This window comes from Neoarius graeffei, chromosome 11 (genome assembly GCF_027579695.1).
Source record: "Neoarius graeffei isolate fNeoGra1 chromosome 11, fNeoGra1.pri, whole genome shotgun sequence".
Classification (NCBI taxonomy): Eukaryota; Metazoa; Chordata; class Actinopteri; order Siluriformes; family Ariidae; genus Neoarius; species Neoarius graeffei.
In genome coordinates, this window is record NC_083579.1 from 71924632 (window position 1) to 71945174 (window position 20543).

The 20543-nt window shown below is 41.1% G+C and overlaps 2 gene segments (V, D, J or C); both read right to left on the reverse strand.

The window, feature by feature from the left end:
- Positions 1 to 7054: 7054 nt before the first annotated feature.
- Positions 7055 to 7642, reverse strand: LOC132893697 (T cell receptor alpha variable 13-1-like). The segment is given in 2 exon segments: positions 7055 to 7434; positions 7523 to 7642. Coding segments are annotated over 2 exon segments (471 nt in total).
- A 793-nt stretch (positions 7643 to 8435) lies between these two features.
- Positions 8436 to 9038, reverse strand: LOC132893698 (T cell receptor alpha variable 13-1-like). The segment is given in 2 exon segments: positions 8436 to 8818; positions 8903 to 9038. Coding segments are annotated over 2 exon segments (429 nt in total).
- Positions 9039 to 20543: the final 11505 nt, after the last annotated feature.

The following is a 20543-nucleotide window of genomic DNA, read 5'->3' on the forward strand; positions in this document are numbered from 1 at the left end:
TAACTTGTGGCAAAGGATGTCTGAGGCATGGAATGTGAAATGCATTCACACATTAGCGAAACATGATGACATGATTTCAGATTTTAATGATTATTTTCCAAGCTAAAGTGGAGTTATAGTGGAACGGGACACAAAAAATGGCTTTTGGCTGTTGTGAAAGACTCCTTATCCAAGTTTAAATAGCAATGCCAGCAGAAGTGTCTTTCCATTTACATAATAAAATGTGAGTTTTCGATCGCTGTGTACCAACATAAAAAAGTAAGTTCAGCTTCACAATAGTTGGATTGCTTATGGCAGTCTGTCATTGTTGACGATGATGTTTCATCTTCCTCCCCTCCAACGTCCATCCCCTCGATGCCTTCCATGGGCCCGCATGTGAGAAACGAGACCAATGCGAGACCCACAAATTTGGGGTCAGGTGGTGCAAGAGAAGATGCCGGATGGGGCAGTTGGGTGGAGTCTTCGGGCTGCGCGCTTCTCCTCCCGGTCTCTTGTGTGCTTTTCCTCAAAGCATTGGACTCCATTCTTGACTGTGCTCCTCCAAGTGGTCTGATTGGAGGCAAGTGTCTCAAAGTCTCCAGGAGGGATGCCACATGTCTTCAGGTGGTCCTTCCATCTCTTCTTTGGGTGCCCACGGGGGCGCTTGCCTTCAGTGACTTCGCCGTAGAGGACCAGGCGAGGAAGGCGAGAGGAGTGCATGCGGATGACACGTCCAGTCCATCGAAGGACACGACGGAGGAGGACAGACTTGATGCTGGAAGATCCCGCAATGCTGAGGATCTTGGTGTGCAGGACGTGATCCTCTCAGGTGAGGCCAAGGATGCGTTGAAGGCATCGGATGTGGAAGGCTTCTAACATCTTGACTTGCCTCCTGTACAGGGTTCATGCCTCACATCCATATAGGAGGGTAGAGATGCAGATGGCATGGTAGACTGAGACTTTCGTCTTGATTCACAGGTGATGATTCATGAGGAGGTAGATGAGAGAGCCTGCGTGAAGATTTGTTGATAATGGTAGTGGCGAGCTTGCGCGATTCCTGCCTGCACCACTTGACTCCACAGCAGTGATCCAATGGCAGGCCAAAGAGCAAGATGATCGGGCAGGTGAGGAGCTGCACCACTGATGCCGATTCCCTCATGGAGCAGGATAGTTTGGTATTTTACAGGAACCCCCCCCCCCCGAATTTTCAGAATATGCACTCAGATTTGCGTGATTATCTTGGACACGGTGATCTTTTTTCTGAATGTTGATGGTGAAACTGCTGGGGGCAGCCATATTGGATTTTGGTCAAAAGCCGATGACGTGCCACCCCGTGACGTTAGACTCTTGCTTTCTATTGGTTGACACTGGCCAAAATCGATACCAGAGGTCAGGAATAATCATGACCCTTGGTGGGCCTTTTCGCGGTAATTTCAGTCAAACCGGAAGCTAGCCAGAGACAGTGGAAGTTCTAGTCACGGTTAATAGATGTGTATCCTTCTATGGAAAACAAAAATATGAGATTCTGGAGGATAGAAAAAAAAGAGAAGGTTCAGGGTTGCTAATCTTATTGTTTTGAAGAAGTCACATTTGATAAGAAACATGTAATACATAGCGCTTTTGAGTGCCACCCTCTGAAAAGTAACATGTGGAACTGTGCTGCCACCTTTTGCCTTGTGCCATCACATGCAATAAGGGGCGTTGGTATGGCAATTAGGTGAGTTGTAGAGAAGAGAATACAGTCAGAGAGGACTGATTTAATACTTAAAAAAAATCAACATAGATTCCTTTTAATTATCCTTAATGATCTATAGTTGGGGCGGCACGGTGGTGTAGTGGTTATCGCTGTCGCCTCACAGCAAGAAGGTCCGGGTTCAAGCCCCGTGGCCGGCGAGGGCCTTTCTGTGCGGAGTTTGCATGTTCTCCCCGTGTCCGCGTGGGTTTCCTCTGGGTGCTTCGGTTTCCCCCACAGTCCAAAGAAATGCAGGTTAGGTTAACTGGTGACTCTAAATTGAGCGTAGGTGTGAATGTGAGTGAGAATGGTTGTCTGTGTCTATGTGTCAGCCCTGTGATGACTTGGCGACTTGTCCAGGGTGTACCCCGCCTTTCGCCCATAGTCAGCTGGGATAGGCTCCAGCTTGCCTGCGACCCTGTAGAACAGGATAAAGCGGCTAGAGATAATGAGATGAGATCTATAGTTGGGCTTGAATGATTCGGTACAATGGCCAGCAAAGTAGCTACTGTACAATCAACAGTTCTGGTCATACCATTGCTCAGTTGTTGGAACTGATTTGAGTAGTTTACTTTACACCATCTCACTATGCAAATAATGCAACTCAATTTCAAAATAAATAAATACTGGAGCAAAAGGTTATTTTTGTTATTTCAATTATTCTATTTTTATTTATGAGTGTTTAGTCTATGTCCAGTTCTTATCTAGAGTGTTTATACTGTTTGTATTGTTTATTTCAATTATTCTATTTTTTATTTATTGCATTGCCTGTTTGCACCGTGGGTCAGAGAGGACTGTAATTTCATCTGTGCTGTATGTCAAGCATGTATACCGTAGCATATTTGACAATAAAGTTGACTTGACTTGAACAATTGATGGATGTTTTGGGCACAAGAATTTCTCCTGAAGGTTCTTTACTTTACTTTCTCCTGTAAGCGGCCAAATAAGGCTGACAGGAAAAAAACAAGTGAAAATTTCAAACAGCTGTAACTTCTATTTAACCTACGGGGAAATAAAACCAGTTTTGAATTCAGAACTTCATACTCTTTTTTTTTTTTTTTTTTTTCCCTTTTGACATGCCATATTCCTTGATCACAACTAGATTTAAAATGGCCTGTCATTGCTAGTTTAAAATGTGTTTTATATTTATTTTACATACATATGTAAGCATTATAACAGTGGGGCACAAATGGCATCCCAAATTTCACTGGAAGGATTCAGCCTGCACAATCAGAAACTGGTTTTCATCACAGCTCAATCCCATGAAAAGTAAACAACTTCTGACAGATGAAGCACCTCAAGCTCACACATGTAGTATATCAGAAACTACAAATGTAAAATTACATACAGTGTAATACTTCCAGTGAACACTACATACTAGTCGAGAGTAAGATCAGTTGTTTCTCTTGCTTTCTGTATCAGTAGCAGCTGGAGATGTGCAGATAGCATACAGAGTTATAATACAGTGAGTTTTTGAAGTAGGCAGCAGAAAACCGTGGCACTGTGCTTTCTCTCACTGCACAGAAATACACCGCACTATCATGTGAATTAAGGTTGGAGATCTGCAGGATCCCTTCACTTTTTGCATCTCCATAAATATGAAAGCGCTCTTCAAACTCTGTTTCCTTATTGAAGGTTGTAATGTAGAGATGTCCAGTAAGCTTCAGTGATGTGTCTTGTCTTGTTTGTTGATACCAGTAAAGGTAATTAAAGTTACTGTAAGTGTGACTGCAACTGAGGTTCACATTATTTCCTGGATTCTTGATCACATCAGCAGGCTGAATGATTTTGCTGCTTAATGAAGGATCTGAAAAGAAGAACAAAATTCATAGCATGTTCTGTTAAAAGGAATATATGTCATATATATTTGTACGTTGATTTGAACCTTTTTGTCAGATTTAGTAAAGCCTTTATGTGCATGACTGCATCTTGGTGTACTATGGAAAATTTGTAAAGAATTACCTGTGAACCAGAGCAAAACAATATGAAAAATCAGCACATGAAGCACCATCCTGTGTCATAAACTAATATTTGTTTGCAAAAATAAGGTCTAGAGTTATAAAAATCAGGTTAGGCCAAAAACAATAGAGTATATATCGTAGTAAAAAAGAAAACTGAATTAAATTTCTGTTGCAGTCAGTAACAGGAGTCTGTGCAATGAGCCACCCAAATCCTTTTCCCCACTTCATGTCTTCTCTTTTGAGGTGGAGTGAGAGGAGGGGTTTTCTCACTGTTGTCACAGAAGAGGAGAAGCACTGTGTACATATGCTGCACAGAAATACACTGCACTATCTTCTCAAGAGAGGCTGGAAACACTCCGCGATCCTTTAGACCTTCCATCTCCACTCAGATTAAACCTCGGCTCCTCAGGGTTTGGAGTTTCCTGGAAAAGGTTCCCCAAGATATTTCGTCTCACTCTCAGAGCTGCTCATCTTGTACCAAAGTATATGGTTATACTGTAGCTTGATCGGTTATGAGAGCAGTAAAGCACAGCAGTATCCTCTAGATTTCTCAGTCGATCTGGTGGAGTCTAGAGAATATCTTTACTCCAAACTGATGCTATTAAGAGATCGTAAAAAAAAGAGCAGTGTACAGTAGTATAAAGGTGTATGGACTTTGAAGTGGACATATTTGCTTCCTTGTTATATTCCAGCAGAATATCTCACCTGTTAATAACAGCAAGATTGTTGAAGTATGACCAATCTAATTTTGAGCATAATTCCATCCATCATTTTGAAAAGGAAATTCAGTGCTCAGTGTGATCTTCCCCTTCAGTAAATATTGTGCATGAGGCTGACTTGGTTTATACGTATACTAGTGCATCTCAAAAAATTAGAATACCATGAAAAAGTTCCTTTTTTTCATGATTTAATTCAAAAAGGTAAACGTTCATATATTCTATATTCATTACATGTAAAGTGAAATATTTAAAGCCTTTTTTTGTTTTAATTTTGATGATTATGGCTTATAGCTCGTGAAAATCAGAAATCCAGTATCTCAAATTATTAGAATATTCCCTAAGGTCAATCAAAAAAAGTATTTACAACACAGAAATGTCCAACTTCTGAAAAGTATATTCATTTATACACTCAATACTGTACAAAAAATTACTGTATCAATGCAGTGTGGCATGGAGGCGATCAGTCTGTGGCACTGCTGAGGTGTTATTGAAGCCCAGGTTGCTTTGATAGTGGCCTTCAGCGTATCTATATTTTTGGGTCGGGTGTTTCTCATCTTCCTCTTGACAATACCCCATAGATTCTCTATGGGGTTCAGGTCAGGCAAGTTGGCTGGCCAATCAAACACAGTAATATCATGGTCAGCAAACCATTTGGTAGTAGTTTTGGCACTGTGGGTAGGTGCTAAGTCCTGCTGGAAAAGGAAATCAGCATCTCCAAAAAGCTCGTCAGCAGATGGAAGCGTGAAGTGCTCTAAAATCTCCTGGTAGATGGCTGTGTTGACTTTGGACTTGATAAAATACAGTGGACCAGCACCAGCAGATGACATGGCACCCCAAATCATCACAGACTGTGGAAACTTCACACTGGGCTTCAAACACCTTGGATTCTGTGCCTCTCCACTCTTCCTCCAGACTCTAGAACCGTGATTTCCAAATTAAATGCAAAATTTACTTTCATCTGAAAAGAGGACTTTGGACTACTGAGCAACAGTCAATTTCTTTCTCTCCTTAGCCCAGATAAGACACTTCTGACATTGTCTCTGGCTCAGGAGTAGCTTGATATTAGGAATGCGAAACTTGTATCCCCTTTCTTGAAGATGTCTGTTCGTGATGGGTCTTGATACACTGACACCAGCCTCAGTCCACTCCTTGTGAAGCTCTCCCAAGTTCTTGAATCAACTTTTCTTGACAATCCTTTCAAGACTGCGGCCATCGCTGTTGCTTGTGCACCTTTTCCAGCCATCCTTTTCAGCAATGACCTTTTGTGGCTTACCCTCCTTGTGGAGGGCATCAGTGATCATCTTCCGGACAACAGCCAAGTCAGCAGTCTTCCCCATGATTATGGTTGTGTGTACTGAACTAGACCAAGAGATACACTGTGTTCATGCTGTTTTACTCAAACTTGAAATGAAATATTCGAATATTTTGAGATTTTTTTTAATGTTTTTGTACTGTATGCCATACTGATTCAAATTAAAATTAAAATAGAACAATGCTTGAAACATTTTAGTTTATGTGTAATGAGTCTATAATATATAACATTTTCACTTTCTTAAATAACTGATGGAAAATATTGAACTTTTTCAAATATTCTAATTTTTTGAGATGCACTAGTACTTTCATTTTTCTTTAGTGCCCCCTGTTGGAATAACAATAATATTGCTTAAGTTTTAGCTAATAGAGCTATCCATCCATCCTTTATCTGGACCCTTTATCTGTCAGAGTCATAAGGGAAGCTGGAGCCAATCACTGACTATGGGTGAAAGGTGAGGTACACCCTGAGTCCGCTGCCAATCTATTGCAGGGTTAAAACAGAGACAAACAACCATTCATACTCACATTCCCACCTCTGGGCAATTTAGAGTAGCCAGTTGACCAGTAGAGTAGCACAGAAGGACTGCTGCACAGATCGCTGATGTATCACAAACCACCTGCACAGCCTCCGTGACGCCACTGGGCAACATCGCTTGGAACACCACACCAAGCACAGAAGCACCGCCACACAGAGCACTGGACAACCCCAATGTTAAAAAGAGCAACGAGCTCACTGCAGTCCATAGCGAGGAGCACAGGCATCACCCATTGCGGACCAAGGCCTGAAGGAAACCGACGCCCAAAACTGGGTCTGGAGCTACACCACAACCAGTGGACATAACACTCAAACAAAGAACAAACATCAAACTGCACAAAACACAAAAAGAAAAACAAAGGGGAAAAAAGAAAAATAATTTTAAAAAACCCTCTGGTGAGAGCGGCAGCCAAAATGCGCACAGTGCACTCTTAATTGGAAATGGAAACAAACAAACATACATACACACACACACATATATATATAAAATGGATGTATGTTTTTTCCATTTCTAATTATGGAAATGGAAAGAGTGACGAAAAAGTGCCATGGTAGCACAGTGACAGAAAAAGCAAATCAACAAATACAATAAATACAGGCCATAGACTATATAATGATGTATAAACTCATACTGTATCACAATATTGTAAGCAAACTATACAGTAAAAAATACAATGTAAACTGACTTGTGAGTGAGGATGATCATGTGGATGCTGCAGCTGAAATGAACTTCACATCTTCAATATGCTACCAGTTGTATCAGTGACCTCTACTGGACACTTCCTGTATTGCGTCATTTTACAGATTGCACTAATCAGAGAACAGATCTTATTTGCAGGTGTTTGGTGTGAAGGTTTTTGTTAAACAGAAAGGGAAGATGTGTGGCTGTGTTACTAGCAGCACAGAAATATACTGCACTGTCATCAGGAGTTGGACTGGATATGAGCAGAAACGCATCGCCTGTGGCTTGTCCTGTAATGTTGAATCGTGCTTTAAACTTTTCCTCAGGAGTGGATCTTTGAGACTGGAGCATCCCAATGAGCTCCATGGACTCACTGACTGTCTTTTGTTGAAACCAGTACATGTTGAAATAGCTGTTATCACCATGTCGGCATTTGAGCTTTGCTTCGCTGTCTTTAGGTGTCATTAAATGTTGCGGTGTTTGCTGGATGTTGAGGGAAGAGATAACTGCAGCTAAATATAAAAGTGATGTGTATATTTGTTAGAAGAAGTTGTTAGAACAAAGCTATTAAATGAAGTGAGTTTGACAAATCACGCTTACCTTTAAAACTAATCAGAATTATACTTGGGACAATAATTTTAGCCATCTTGTCAAGTGTTCTCCAGGCTTCCACTCTGTCAATAGTGTGCATCAGAATGACAATCAACACTGTTTATACAGTTTCATTTCTCTTTACTGCCCTCTATTGGAATAACTAGAACATTGCTTAAGTGTTAGCTAATGTAATTAGTCAAGTAGTGAAGTAAATTCGTGTGCAGTAGAATTTATTGTTCGGAATAAAACAGACGAGTGTGAGTCAAAGGAAAAACCTTAAAATGCAACATGAATAAGAACTGAATCAGATTTTTTTTCTTCATGAATACTTGATACTCATTAGGTGCTGGAACATGTGTGTTGAATAAAATGGAGATCTCATCTCATCTCATTATCTCTCGCCACTTTATCCTGTTCTACAGGGTCGCAGGCAAGCTGGAGCCTATCCCAGCTGACTACGGGCGAAAGGCGGGGTACACCCTGGACAAGTCGCCAGGTCATCACAGGGCTGACACATAGACACAGACAACCATTCACACTCACATTCACACCTACAGTCAATTTAGAGTCACCAGTTAACCTAACCTGCACATCTTTGGACTGTGGGGGAAACCGGAGCACCCGGAGGAAACCCACTGAAATGGAGATGATGTAGAAAAAATTTACACTTTTGTGACACTTGTTTGCAATAAACAATGCAAAAGAAAAGAATAGTTTTTTCTAATAATATTCCTGAGCAGCACTAAACTAAATTGTGAGTGAGAATAATTTAATTGAAGTTCATATGAATGAAGTTTGAAATGTAGATCATGTGGATGCTGCAGCTGAAATGATCTTCACATCTTCAACATGCTACCAGTCTTATCAGTGACCTCTACTGGACACTTCCTGTATTGCGTCCTATTACAGATTGCACTAATCAGAAAACAGATCTTATTTGCAGGTGTTTGGTGTGAAGCTTTTTGTTAAACAGAAAGGGAAGGTGTGTGGCTGTGTTACTAGCAGCACAGAAATATACTGCACTGTCATCAGGAGTTGGACTGGATATGAGCAGAAATGCATCCCCTTTAGAGTGTCCTGTAATGTTGAATCGTGCTTTAAACTTGTCCTCAGGAGTGGATTTTTCATAATGGAGCATCCCAATGAGCTCAATTGAGACACCAGCGGTCTTTTGCTGATACCAGTACATGTAGGGATAGTTGGTATCACCATGTTGGCAGCTGAGATTTGCTTCACTCTGCTCATTTGTGATTAGTAGATTTGGTGGTAATTGCTGGATGTTGAGAGAAGATATCACTGTTGCTATAAAGAAAAGTGATGTGTATATTCATTAGTAGAAGTTAGGACCAAATTATTATATTGAGTAATTTTGGTTATCATGCTTACCTTTAAGACTCATGATAATTATATATGAGATAATAATTTTAGCCATCTTGTCAGGTATTCTCCAGGCTTTCCAGGCTCTAGTCCAATATTTTTTAAAACTTATTTTATGCTATCTTTAAATGATAAAATATCCCTGACTTAGTCTGTATTTTGACTGCATATCTTCTCGCTCTCAGTAAAGGTGCAAATGCATCAACACAGGAAGGTGTCACATGACACATGAGGGGATTTCTGTACATGGTTTAGTGTGTATGTAGCACTGTGTTACTCACTGCACAGAAATACAAGGTGCTGTATTCTGCTGTCACAGACTGTGCCGTAAGATAACCTTCCTTCTCTGCATCTCCTGAAATGTTGAACCCTGTTTTTTCTATTTGGGGCTTCTTGAAGTTGAGAAATCCAATGAACTCAAGACTTTGCTGGTTAACTTGCTGATACCAGTATATTTTGTCATATTTTTGGTCATGGTGGCTGCAGGTGATATTTAAGGTTTCACCAGGTTTCAAGAGTAGGTCAGCTGGGAACTGTGAAACAGATAAAGACATGCAGCTTCCTGGAGGGATATGAGGGATAAAAAAATGAATTAATAAATTAAAATAAAAAAAAAATAGAAACGGTAAAAAAGTTTTCAAAGAAGCATATGAAATCACATTTTCACTCACCTACAAACCAGTGTAATAGGAAATATTTTGCTGCAGTACTAAACATCATGATGCATGGTAGCCTATTAAGAATATTAAGTTGGTCTGATTACTGTGCTGTGGAAGAATCTGGATGAAGTCACGTGCTGCTTTATGTTATATGTATCACTACTGCCCCCATATGGACCTCTTCTCCTGATATTCCACTGTTTGGATGTCACTTTGCATATAATTAAATATAATCTCATATATATGGGCAATTCTTCAGCAGAGAGGCCAACATTATGAAATTATTAAGATTGCCTTAACTTGTCAAATCAGTGATTTTGTTAAAGTATGGAATCCAAGGCAAAAGGTACTGAAAACCATATTTAAAAAAAAAAATCATCAGCCCAATTATAGCAATGTCACTTCAGAGAAATCTTGGTTTGAATTTTAAGAAATGAAAGTTCATTATTTTCCCCTGACGTAATTCTGTTACTGACTTTTCTTTCCTCATAAAATATTTTGTGTTCAGAGTTAAACATAGCCAGTATTTCTATGCTTTTTTTAGGGTCAAAAGATATATCCTATACAGTGTGAATTTTTTTAATACCATTATCTTGAGTACTGCAACTAAAAAAAAAAAGTTACTACATTTTGTTGTGAATGTAATTCTGTTACCGAAGAACTACTCATATATAACAGTTATTCGATGACTAAATTGAGTAATACATGAGCTGATAGCTGACGAGACATGTAGCGTCAAGTAGGCTGTAAGCCATGTATGATGGGATTGAGTGGAATAACTGTTTTATTCTATCCACATTCACTGGATTTTGAAAAACAGAGCATTTTTATTTTTTGCAAATTTGATAAATAAAAACTTTATACAAAACGTCTGATAAATCATTTCTGCTTAGAATGTAAAAAAAAGCCTGTTGGTGGATGCAGAATTTTCATTGAGAGCGACAGAGATCACTTGTTAGCAGTGATTGCTGCTAAAGGTTGTGCAACAAAGTATGAAGTTAATGGTACCATCATTTTTGTCTATGCCATTTTCATTTGTTTTGTTATGTAAAATATTCAGTTGAATCAAAAGCAAAGTCTGATTTGTGTCAAATTTGGAATAAACAATGATGGCTGCCACGGTGGTGTAGTGGTTAGCACGGTCGCCTCACAGCAAGAAGGTTCCGGGTTTGAACCCAGCGGCCGGTGAGGGCTTTTTTGTGTGGAGTTTGCATGTTCTGGTGGCACGGTGGTGTAGTGGTTAGCATGGTTGCCTCACAGCAAGAAGGTTCCGGGTTTGAACACAGTACCTGGCGAGGGCCTTTCTGTGTGGAGTTTGCATGTTCTCCCCATGTCTATGTGCTCTGGTTTCCCCCACAGTCCAAAGACATGCAGTTAGGTTAATGTGGGGTGTCCTTGAGCAAGGTACCTAACCCCTGACTGCTCCCTGGGTGCTGTAGTATGACTGCTCTGTGTGTGTGTGTTCACTGCTTCAGATGGGTTAAATGGAGAGGATGAATTTCACTGTACTTGAAGTGTGCATGTGACAAATAAAGGTTTCTTTTTCTTTTGGGGTGGCACAGTGGTGCAGTGGTTAGCACTGTCGTCTCACAGCAAGAAGGTTCTGGGTTTCAGCCCAGCGGCCAATGGGAACCTTTCTGTGTGGAGTTTGCATGTTCTCCCCGTGTCTGTGTGGGTTTCCTCCGGGTGCTCCGGTTTCCCCCACAGTCCAAAGACATGCAGGTTAGGCTAATTGGTGGCTCTAAACTGACTGTAAGCGTGAATGTGAGTGTTAATAATTATTTGTCTCTGTGTCAGCCCTGCAATAAGCTGGCGACTTGTCCAGGGTGTAGCCCGCCTCTCACCCATAGTCAGCTGGGATAGGCTCCAGCTTGCCTGCGACCCTGTAGAACAGGATAAGCGGCTACAGATAATGAATGGATGGATGGATGGATGCCATTAACTTTTGGGGCGGCACGGTGGTGTAGTGGTTAGCACTGTCGCCTCACAGCAAGAAGGTTCTGGGTTTGAGCCCAGTGGCCAACGGGGGCCTTTCTGTGTGGAGTTTGCATGTTCTCCCCGTGTCTGCATGGGTTTCCTCTGGGTGCTCTAGTTTCCCCCACAGTCCAAAGACATGCAGGTTAGGCTAATTGGTGGCTCTAATTTGACCGTGAGTGTGAATTTTTGTTTGTCTCTATGTGTCAGGCCTGCGATGATCTGGCAACATGTCCAGAGTGTACCCCACCTCTCGCCCATAGTCAGCTGGGATAGGCTCCAGCTTGCCCATGACCCTGTACAAGATAAGCAGTTACAGATAATGGCTGGCTGGATGGATATTCAACATGCTACCAGTTTTATCAGTGACCTCTACTGGACACTTCCTGTATTGCGTCCTATTACAGATTGTACTAATCAGAGAACAGATCTTATTTGCAGATGTTTGATAAACAGAAAGGGAAGGTGTGTGGCTGTGTTACTAGCAGCACAGAAATATACTGCACTGTCCTCAGGAATTAGAATGGATATGAGCAGAAATGCTTCCCCTGTGGATTGTCCTGAAATGCTGAATCATGCTTTAACCTTTTCCTCAGGAATGGATCTTTCATACTGGAGCATCCCAATGAGTTCAAGGCTTTGCTGGTTTACCTGCTGATACCAGTGTATTTTGTCATACATTTGGTTATGGTGGCTGCATGTGATATTTAACAGTTCCCCAGGTTGCAGGAATAGATCCGTAGGGAACTGTGAAACAGTTATACACATGTCGCTCCTTAGAGGGATATCAGGGAGGGGGAAAAAAAAAGCCTTAGTACCAATCACAAATTTAAAAAAAAAGTGAGATTTCAAAGAAACGTCCTCACATTTTCACTCACCTATAAACCACTATAATAGAAAATATGTTGCTGTAGCTCTAAAGATCATGATGCATCATAGAAGACTATTAAGTTGGTCTGATTACTGTGCTGTGGAGGAACCTGGATGAAGTCATGTGCTGTTTGATGTTATATGCATCACTACTGCCCCCTTATGGATCTCTTCTTCTGATACCTCACTGTTTGAACGCCACACATGATGGTGCTTAACAGTATCTAGATCTATGCATTATACGGGTATCTCATCTCATCTCATCTCATCTCATCTCATCTCATCTCATCTCATCTCATTATCTCTAGCCGCTTTATCCTGTTCTACAGGGTTGCAGGCAAGCTGGAGCCTATCCCAGCTGACTACGGGCGAAAGGCAGGGTACACCCTGGACAAGTCGCCAGGTCATCACAGGCCTGACACATAGAGACAGACAACCATTCACACTCACATTTCACACCTACCGTACGGTCAATTTAGAGTCACCAGTTAACCTAACCTGCATGTCTTTGGACTGTGGGGGAAACCGGAGCACCCGGAGAAAACCCACGTGGACACTGGGAGAACATGCAAACTCCACACAGAAAGGCCTTCGTTGGCCACGGGGCTCGAACCCAAACCTTCTTGCTGTGAGGCGACAGTGCTAACTACTACACCACCGTGCCACCTAATGGGAGAAAATTACATTTAAAAATTCAAGTTCAACTGTAGTGCAGGAGCATGATGGATGTTTTATCAGCCGTATGATCACAGACTAAACTGAATGGGCTTATGTCCATGTCACTATGGCATGTATGTATTCAGTAACTTGATCACAGTGTGGCATTCAGTGTGAGATCATGCTTAGTTAGCAAGCATTTCGATATCTTAGTAGATTTTTTTTTTTTTACTACCATATGGCCCTGGTCATGCTATTGGTCCCAATTATGTTGCAGGAGGAATAAAACTTAAACATCCTTGTATGTACCCAGTACTATGCATTTTGATTTCCTAATACCCTGAAGATAACAAATCATAGAGATTAGGAGCTTAATGGGACCTAGTGCACATTAACCAGGCATCTGAATGAAGCAACAAAAAGTTGTTTCACATAAGGTGGTGTAAACTCAATGTTTCTAAAATTCACTTTATCTAAGCTGGTCAATGATGCAAGCAGGCTTGTAGTACTCAAGTCCAGGACTCGGACTCGAGTCTGACTCATGCCCTAATTTTAAGGACTTGTGACTTGCCTTGGACTTGAGCACTGATGACTCGGACTTGGACTCATGCATTAACTGTATTCAGACTCGTAAATTGGAGACAAAGACTCTGATTTTTTCTTTATTTTTTTGTAACATGCCATAATAATTTGGTATAAGATATTTATATCTACATTAATTTTTATACCAATTTCATGCAAGAGTGTCACACCTGCGCGCCTTGGCACATGCATCAGATAGACTCTCAGGCACGCTCCGGACAGTGCGCATGCCAAGCGGACTCTCATGCCATAAATGGCTCACACCTGCACAGGATTAAGGCACAACCAGCGCGCCTATATAAAAACTGTGAAAACGCACTTACTTTGCGAAGTATTGAGTCGCGTTGCTGAAACGTTACTGAGCCTTATTTCCTTGTTTGGTTTCCTGATCCCTGATTTCCTGTTTCTAGTCTTAGACTCTGCCCGGTCTACAATAGCCTGTTTGTGCCTTGCTCAACCTATTACCTGTTTTACTGTTTTACGATTTTACCTGTCATTCTGGATTGTTTACGTGTCTTCACTTGTATTAATAAACACACCTTCTGCACTTACATCCATCTCCCAACCATCTCTGACAGAATACTTCACACTCCCTGACAAAGAGAAGCACATTCACCTGTTCATATGTCATGTTCAGGAGCAAACAAATTTTAATGGCGCGAAAACAGCCACTATCAAATGGTGTGGTTGGAGTCTTGTTCTCGGACTCAACTCGGACTCAACTTGAAATTTTTTTTTAATGCCTTGGACTTCATTCGGACTTGAACACTGGGGACTAAAGACTGGACTCGGACTCGAGGTTTAGTGACTCGACTACTACACTAGATCCCAGCAAGGTAAACACACTTCCTTTGTGGCAAAAATTGAACATTTCAGCAGAATCGGAACACCGGTTACAAAGGCAATTGAAATTCCGTAGGTGACATAAATGTTTATGGAAAATAGTTGAATTAACTTTGGACAAATGGCACATCTTAAAATTCTCAGTGTTTCAGAAGTCTGTGTATTACACCTATACGTATATGTTAGACTCTGCCTTCTCAGAGAGCATTCTGAATGACTCCAGTTCTTACCTGTTGAGATGCAGGAGCCTCCTAGAAATAACTTAAAGTTGTTCACAAAAAAGTCACACACAGAACCATGGGTTTGCATTGCATCTGGCGAGACTGACATTCAACATGCAGCTTGAATCTTATGACACATTTAAACCATCAACTCTTAGTCGTCCAACCAACAAGACATTTTGAGGCTATGCTAAACAGGAAGAAACTATGAACAGTTCCTATCTGGTTCAATATCTGCATGCAACATGGCATACAGGGCGGCACAGTGGTGTAGTGGTTAGCACTGTTGCCTCACAGCAAGAAGGTCCAGGTTCGAACCCCGTGGCCGGCGAGGGCCTTTCTGTGTGGAGTTTGCATGTTCTGTCCGTGTGGGTTTCCTCCGGGTGCTCCGGTTTCCCCCACAGTCCAAAGGCATGCAGGTTAGGTTAACTGGTGACTCTAAATTGACCGTAGGTGTGAATGGTTGTCTGTGTCTATGTGTCAGCCCTGTGATGACCTGGCGACTTGCCCAGGGTGTACCCCGCCTTTCGCCCGTAGTCAGCTGGGATAGGCTCCAGCTTGCCTGCGACCCTGTAGAACAGGATAAAGCGGCTAGAGATAATGAGATGAGATGGGGAACATGGCATACGGCCAAATGGGAGGCTTTGGGTGACTGTGGTCACCTGGAAATAGATCAGGAAAAAAAACAACTAGAAAAGCACTCAGAGAGCGCAGACCTCTGCCAAGCAGCTCATCTCGCAATGGTAAAGAATCCTTTAAAAAAATCCTGGATCCAGAAGGTGATCTGGATCACCGCCAAAATTTAATGGATTGTTACTTGTGCCCAGTCACACCTCTGGAAAAAAAATTCAGAGCAATCCATTCATAACTTTTTCCGTAATGTTGCTAACAGACAAACCAACAAACAAACAAACCAACACTACCGAAAACATAACCTCCTTGGCGGAGGTAATTATGCTATGCAAGCTAGTCCTATATGAAAACTATTAGGACATGTTGTGCTTTTGGTGATAAATATGTAACATGATCTAATAGGAGCTTAGACATGATATTTTTTGGAGTAGGTCCAATAGTGTGACCAGGACCATGTCTTAAATTTGCCTTTTCATGAAGACAGCTTAGACAAGATAAGAAAGTAATTAAACTTTTTCATGTCAAAATATGGTAAAAGCAGAAAAAGGCTTTTTTTTTGCAAATATCCACTTTTTCATCTTCCTTCCTTCCTTCCTTCCTTCCTTCCTTCCTTCCTTCCCAGAATTCAGCCACAATGACATCCAATAGGTTAATTGAAACCAATAAATATATTTCGACCATCACTCACCATGCCATACTGCATGTATATGATGGTGAGTCAGTGTGAGCTTTTTGTAGAGCTAACCAGGGATCTTATACACTGTGTATGTTTTACCTGCACAGTAATACACAGCACTGTCATTTCTCAACACGTTTTCCATGATCAGAAAGGCATCACTTGCTCCATCTCCATCCAGTTTAATTTCTCTATTCAAACCAGATTCTACGTATTTATTATTTCTGTAGAGATGTCCAAGTAGTTGTAGATCTTGGTCCCCAGACTGTTTGTACCAGAGGATGACATTGTAGCTTGGGTCACGCTGAGAACACTCAAACCTCACATCATCATGCTCATTCAACAAAAAATCAGGAGGCTTTTGATGGACAGTGAAGCTTAATGACATTCCTGTAAAACCAACACAATTTAAAGGTTTATTGAATTTCTTTACTAAGTTTGTCTTGTTTCAAAATGATTACCGCTATACTAAAACATAAAATGTGGTGTTTTTTAAAATAATTTGTCAAGCCACTATATTACATACTATTTTAATACCTGTTGAAAAAATCACAAAGGCAGTGATGGTGATAATGATGGTTCTGATCATGGTTCTGCATCTGGAGCGAGAGAGCTTATTTTTCTTCTCGGTTATGGATCTACAATATACAGTACAGGGACAGGAAATGACATCGTATGCTTGTGCTCATGACTTTTCTGTAGCATGGGGTTGTGGTTTCATCGTTGGATTCCTATCAGCAGCTGAGATGAGGTATTTGTTAGACAATTGCAATGTGTGCACAGAAATACAACCCAGTTTCTGCAGAAGAAATATTCCTTATAATTAATGAACATTCTTTGTCTGCATCTCCAGCAATTTTGCCTTCATAAATTGGCTCAGTAGTGGGGAATAAAGTTTTCCCAGATGGACCAGAGGATGCAATTATACCATGGAACATCATGTGATATATATTTTCCACTGGATATGAGCAATCGTGCACTTTGACTGGCTACTCTACTACCAGCTCAAATACCATGACCCATGACTAGAAAAAAAAAATGGCAGAGTGTGCTGCTGAACCAACCAAGGACGAAATAATAACTCTACTCGAAACCCCCCCCCCAAAAAAAAATTACCAAGCATTTAAAAGGAACAGAAATAGCTAAAAGAATATGCCCCCCCCCAATATCTCCTGTTCCACACTCCAGCCCAGTAGGTGGCAGTAATGCACATTTAAGTTGGTTTGCCAACTGCCCAAAAAAAATAACACTCCAAAAAAAATTAAAAAAGCTACAAAATATGGAATAAAAGTATTTGATGGTAACAGCTTATCTTTTTCTATTTTTCAATAATAATAATAATAATAATAATATAGCATTTTTCACAAATTGTGAGTGTCATTTTGCCAGTTTGTTTACGTTCTAAATGGAAATAATTTTGTCAGCAACTTTGTATAAAGTTTTTATTTATCGAATTTGCAAAAAATAAAAATGCTCTGTTTCTTAAAATCCAGTGAATGCGGATATAATAAAACAGTTATTCCACTCAATCTTGTCGTACATGGATTATAGCTAACTCGGTGCTATGCACCTCATCGGCTATCAGCCCATGTACGACTCGATTTCTTGGAATAACTGTTATATACAGGGTGTTTCAACAAATTTAATATCATTTCATAATCTAATAACTTTGCCAATTCTCATTCAGTTGACCTCAAATTTTAACAGCATGTGTGGAAACAGGTCAAAATTTTATGTTTAATGTTTTTTGTTTTTATCTTTTTAGGTATAGAAATGCCATTCACTGGAAAAGAAAAAGGCATTTTGTGTGTTAGAGTACGCTTGAACACAGTCGAACAAGACTGTGCAGTGTGCATTTATAAGTGAATTCTCTAAAAATGCACCTACTGCAATGTAGATTTGGACATGGCACAAAAAAAAAACAACGTTCAAAGAGGAAGACTGTGTGTGTGTGTGTGTGTGTGTGTGCAGGGCCAAAGGATCTGGACGACCACCAGCATCGGGAGAGACAGTCAAGCGAGTGGGTTCGCGAATATTGAAAATTTGTGAAATCGTTCATGGACTCCACATACCTTATATATATATATAAACGGATTTATCACACACTCTTATCCAGAGAATTGAATGATGGTCCAGGGACTCAAACCGGCAACCTTTTGGTTCCTAAACTGCTTCTCTCACTATAAGGACATGGCTTCCCCCATGATTTTTTTAGACTGATTAACATGTGGGTGGCACGGTGGTGTAGTGGTTAGCGCTGTCGCCTCACAGGAAGAAGGTCTGGGTTCGAGCCCCGTGGCCGGCGAGGGCCTTTCTGTGCGGAGTTTGCATGTTCTCCCCGTGTCCACGTGGGTTTCCTCTGGGTGCTCCGGGTTCCCCCACAGTTCAAAGACATGCAGGTTAGGTTAACTGGTGACTCTAAATTGACCGTAGGTGTGAATGTGAGTGTGAATGGTTGTCTGTGTCTATGTGTCAGCCCTGTGATGACCTGGCGACTTGTCCAGGGTGTACCCCGCCTTTCGCCTGTAGTCAGCTGGGATAGGCTCCAGCTTGCCTGCGACCCTGTAGAACAGGATAAAGCGGCTAGAGATAATGAGATGAGATGAGAATGATTAACATGTACAACCATTGACATGCCTGTTAAAAGTAGTCACACTGACAGCAAGCTTCTTCATCTCATCTCATTATCTCTAGCCGCTTTATCCTGTTCTACAGGGTCGCAGGAAAGCTGGAGCCTATCCCAGCTGACTACGGGTGAAAGGCGGGGTACACCCTGGACAAGTCGCCAGGTCATCACAGGGCTGACACATAGACACAGACAAACACTCACATTCACACCTACGGTCAATTTAGAGTCACCAGTTAACCTAACCTGCATGTCTTTGGACTGTGGGGGAAACCGGAGCACCCGGAGGAAACCCACGCGGACACGGGGAGAACATGCAAACTCCGCACAGAAAGCCCCTCGCCGGCCACAGGGCTCAAACCCGGACCTTCTTGCTGTGAGGTGACAGCGCTAACCACTACACCACCGTGCCGCCCCAGCAAGCTTTTTATAAACAATAATTTATAACAAATAAAACTATGATCATGCTGTTGTTACTCTGCTTGTCAAAAGAAATAGCAACTCATCATCTTCATTCTATTTATATTATAGCATAGTAGCACAATGCTTGAGGTCTGTGTAAGTTCTGTAAGTTCAAAAAAGCACAGTCTTGACCAAAGCTCTAAAGCTTGTCAGATGAATGATAGAAATTAATTCAGCTGCAAGCATAAGGTGCATTATATAAAACCTCTTTTAAATGAGGGAATACATGACACTACAGCACCACCTCGAGACAAGATGAAGATCAACACAGTTCTTTCAGTTTTTGTTCAGTGCTGTAGTGCATTTGCACCATCTACTGATGTAACTGAGCTATCAAACTGAGTTGTTTTGTCAATTTTTGAGTGGCAGAGTAAGATAGATATATATATTTAAGAGTTATTCCATGAAATCGAGTCATACATGAGCTGATAGCTGACGAGGTGCATTGCGCCGAGTTGGCTATAAGCCATGTATGATGAGATTAAGTGGAATAACTGTCTTATTTGATCCACATTCACTGGATTTTGACAGAGTATTTTCACTTTTATCCATCCATCCATCCATCCATCCATCCATCCATTATGTGTAGCTGCTTATCCTGTCCTACAGGGTCACAGGCAAGCTAGAGCCTATCCCAGCTAACTATGGGCGAGAGGCAGGGTACACCCTGGACAAATCACCAGGTCATCGCAGGGCTGACACATACAGTAGACACAGACAACCATTCACACTCACATTCACACCTGTGGTCAATTTAGAGTCACAAGTTAGCCTAACCTGCATGCCTTTGGACTGTGGGGGAAACCGGAGCACCCGGAGGAAACCCATGCGGACACGGGAAAAGTATGCAAACTCCACACAGAAAGGCCCTCGCCAGCTGCTGGGCTCGAACCCAGACCTTCTTGCTGTGAGACGATAGTGCTAACCACTACACCACTGTGCCGCCCCCATTTTTACTTTTATTGTTTGTAAATTCAAGAAATAAAAACTTTATACAAAACATCCGACAAAATCATTTCCGCTTAGAATGTAAGCAAACCGGCGAAATGACAGTTGCAATTTGTGAAAAATGTAATAATAATAATTGTTGAAAATAAAATAGAATATTTTTCTTACCATCAAATACTTTCACTCAACATTTTTTGCTTTTTTTTGTATTTTTGGGGGTATTGTTTTCAAGTAGAGATTTTATTTCGTCCTCAGTTGGTTCAGTAACACGCTCCACCATTTTCTTCTTCTTCTTTAGGTTTTTTTTGGCAGTTGGTAAACCAACTTAAAGGTAAATTACTGCCAACAACTGGGCTGGAGTGTGGAACATTGGATTTTTTTTTACACACACACACTACATATACACTACCGTTCAAAAGTTTGGGGTCACTTTGAAATTTCCTTATTTTTGAAAGAAAAGCACTGTTCTTTTCAATGAAGATCACTTTAAACTAATCAG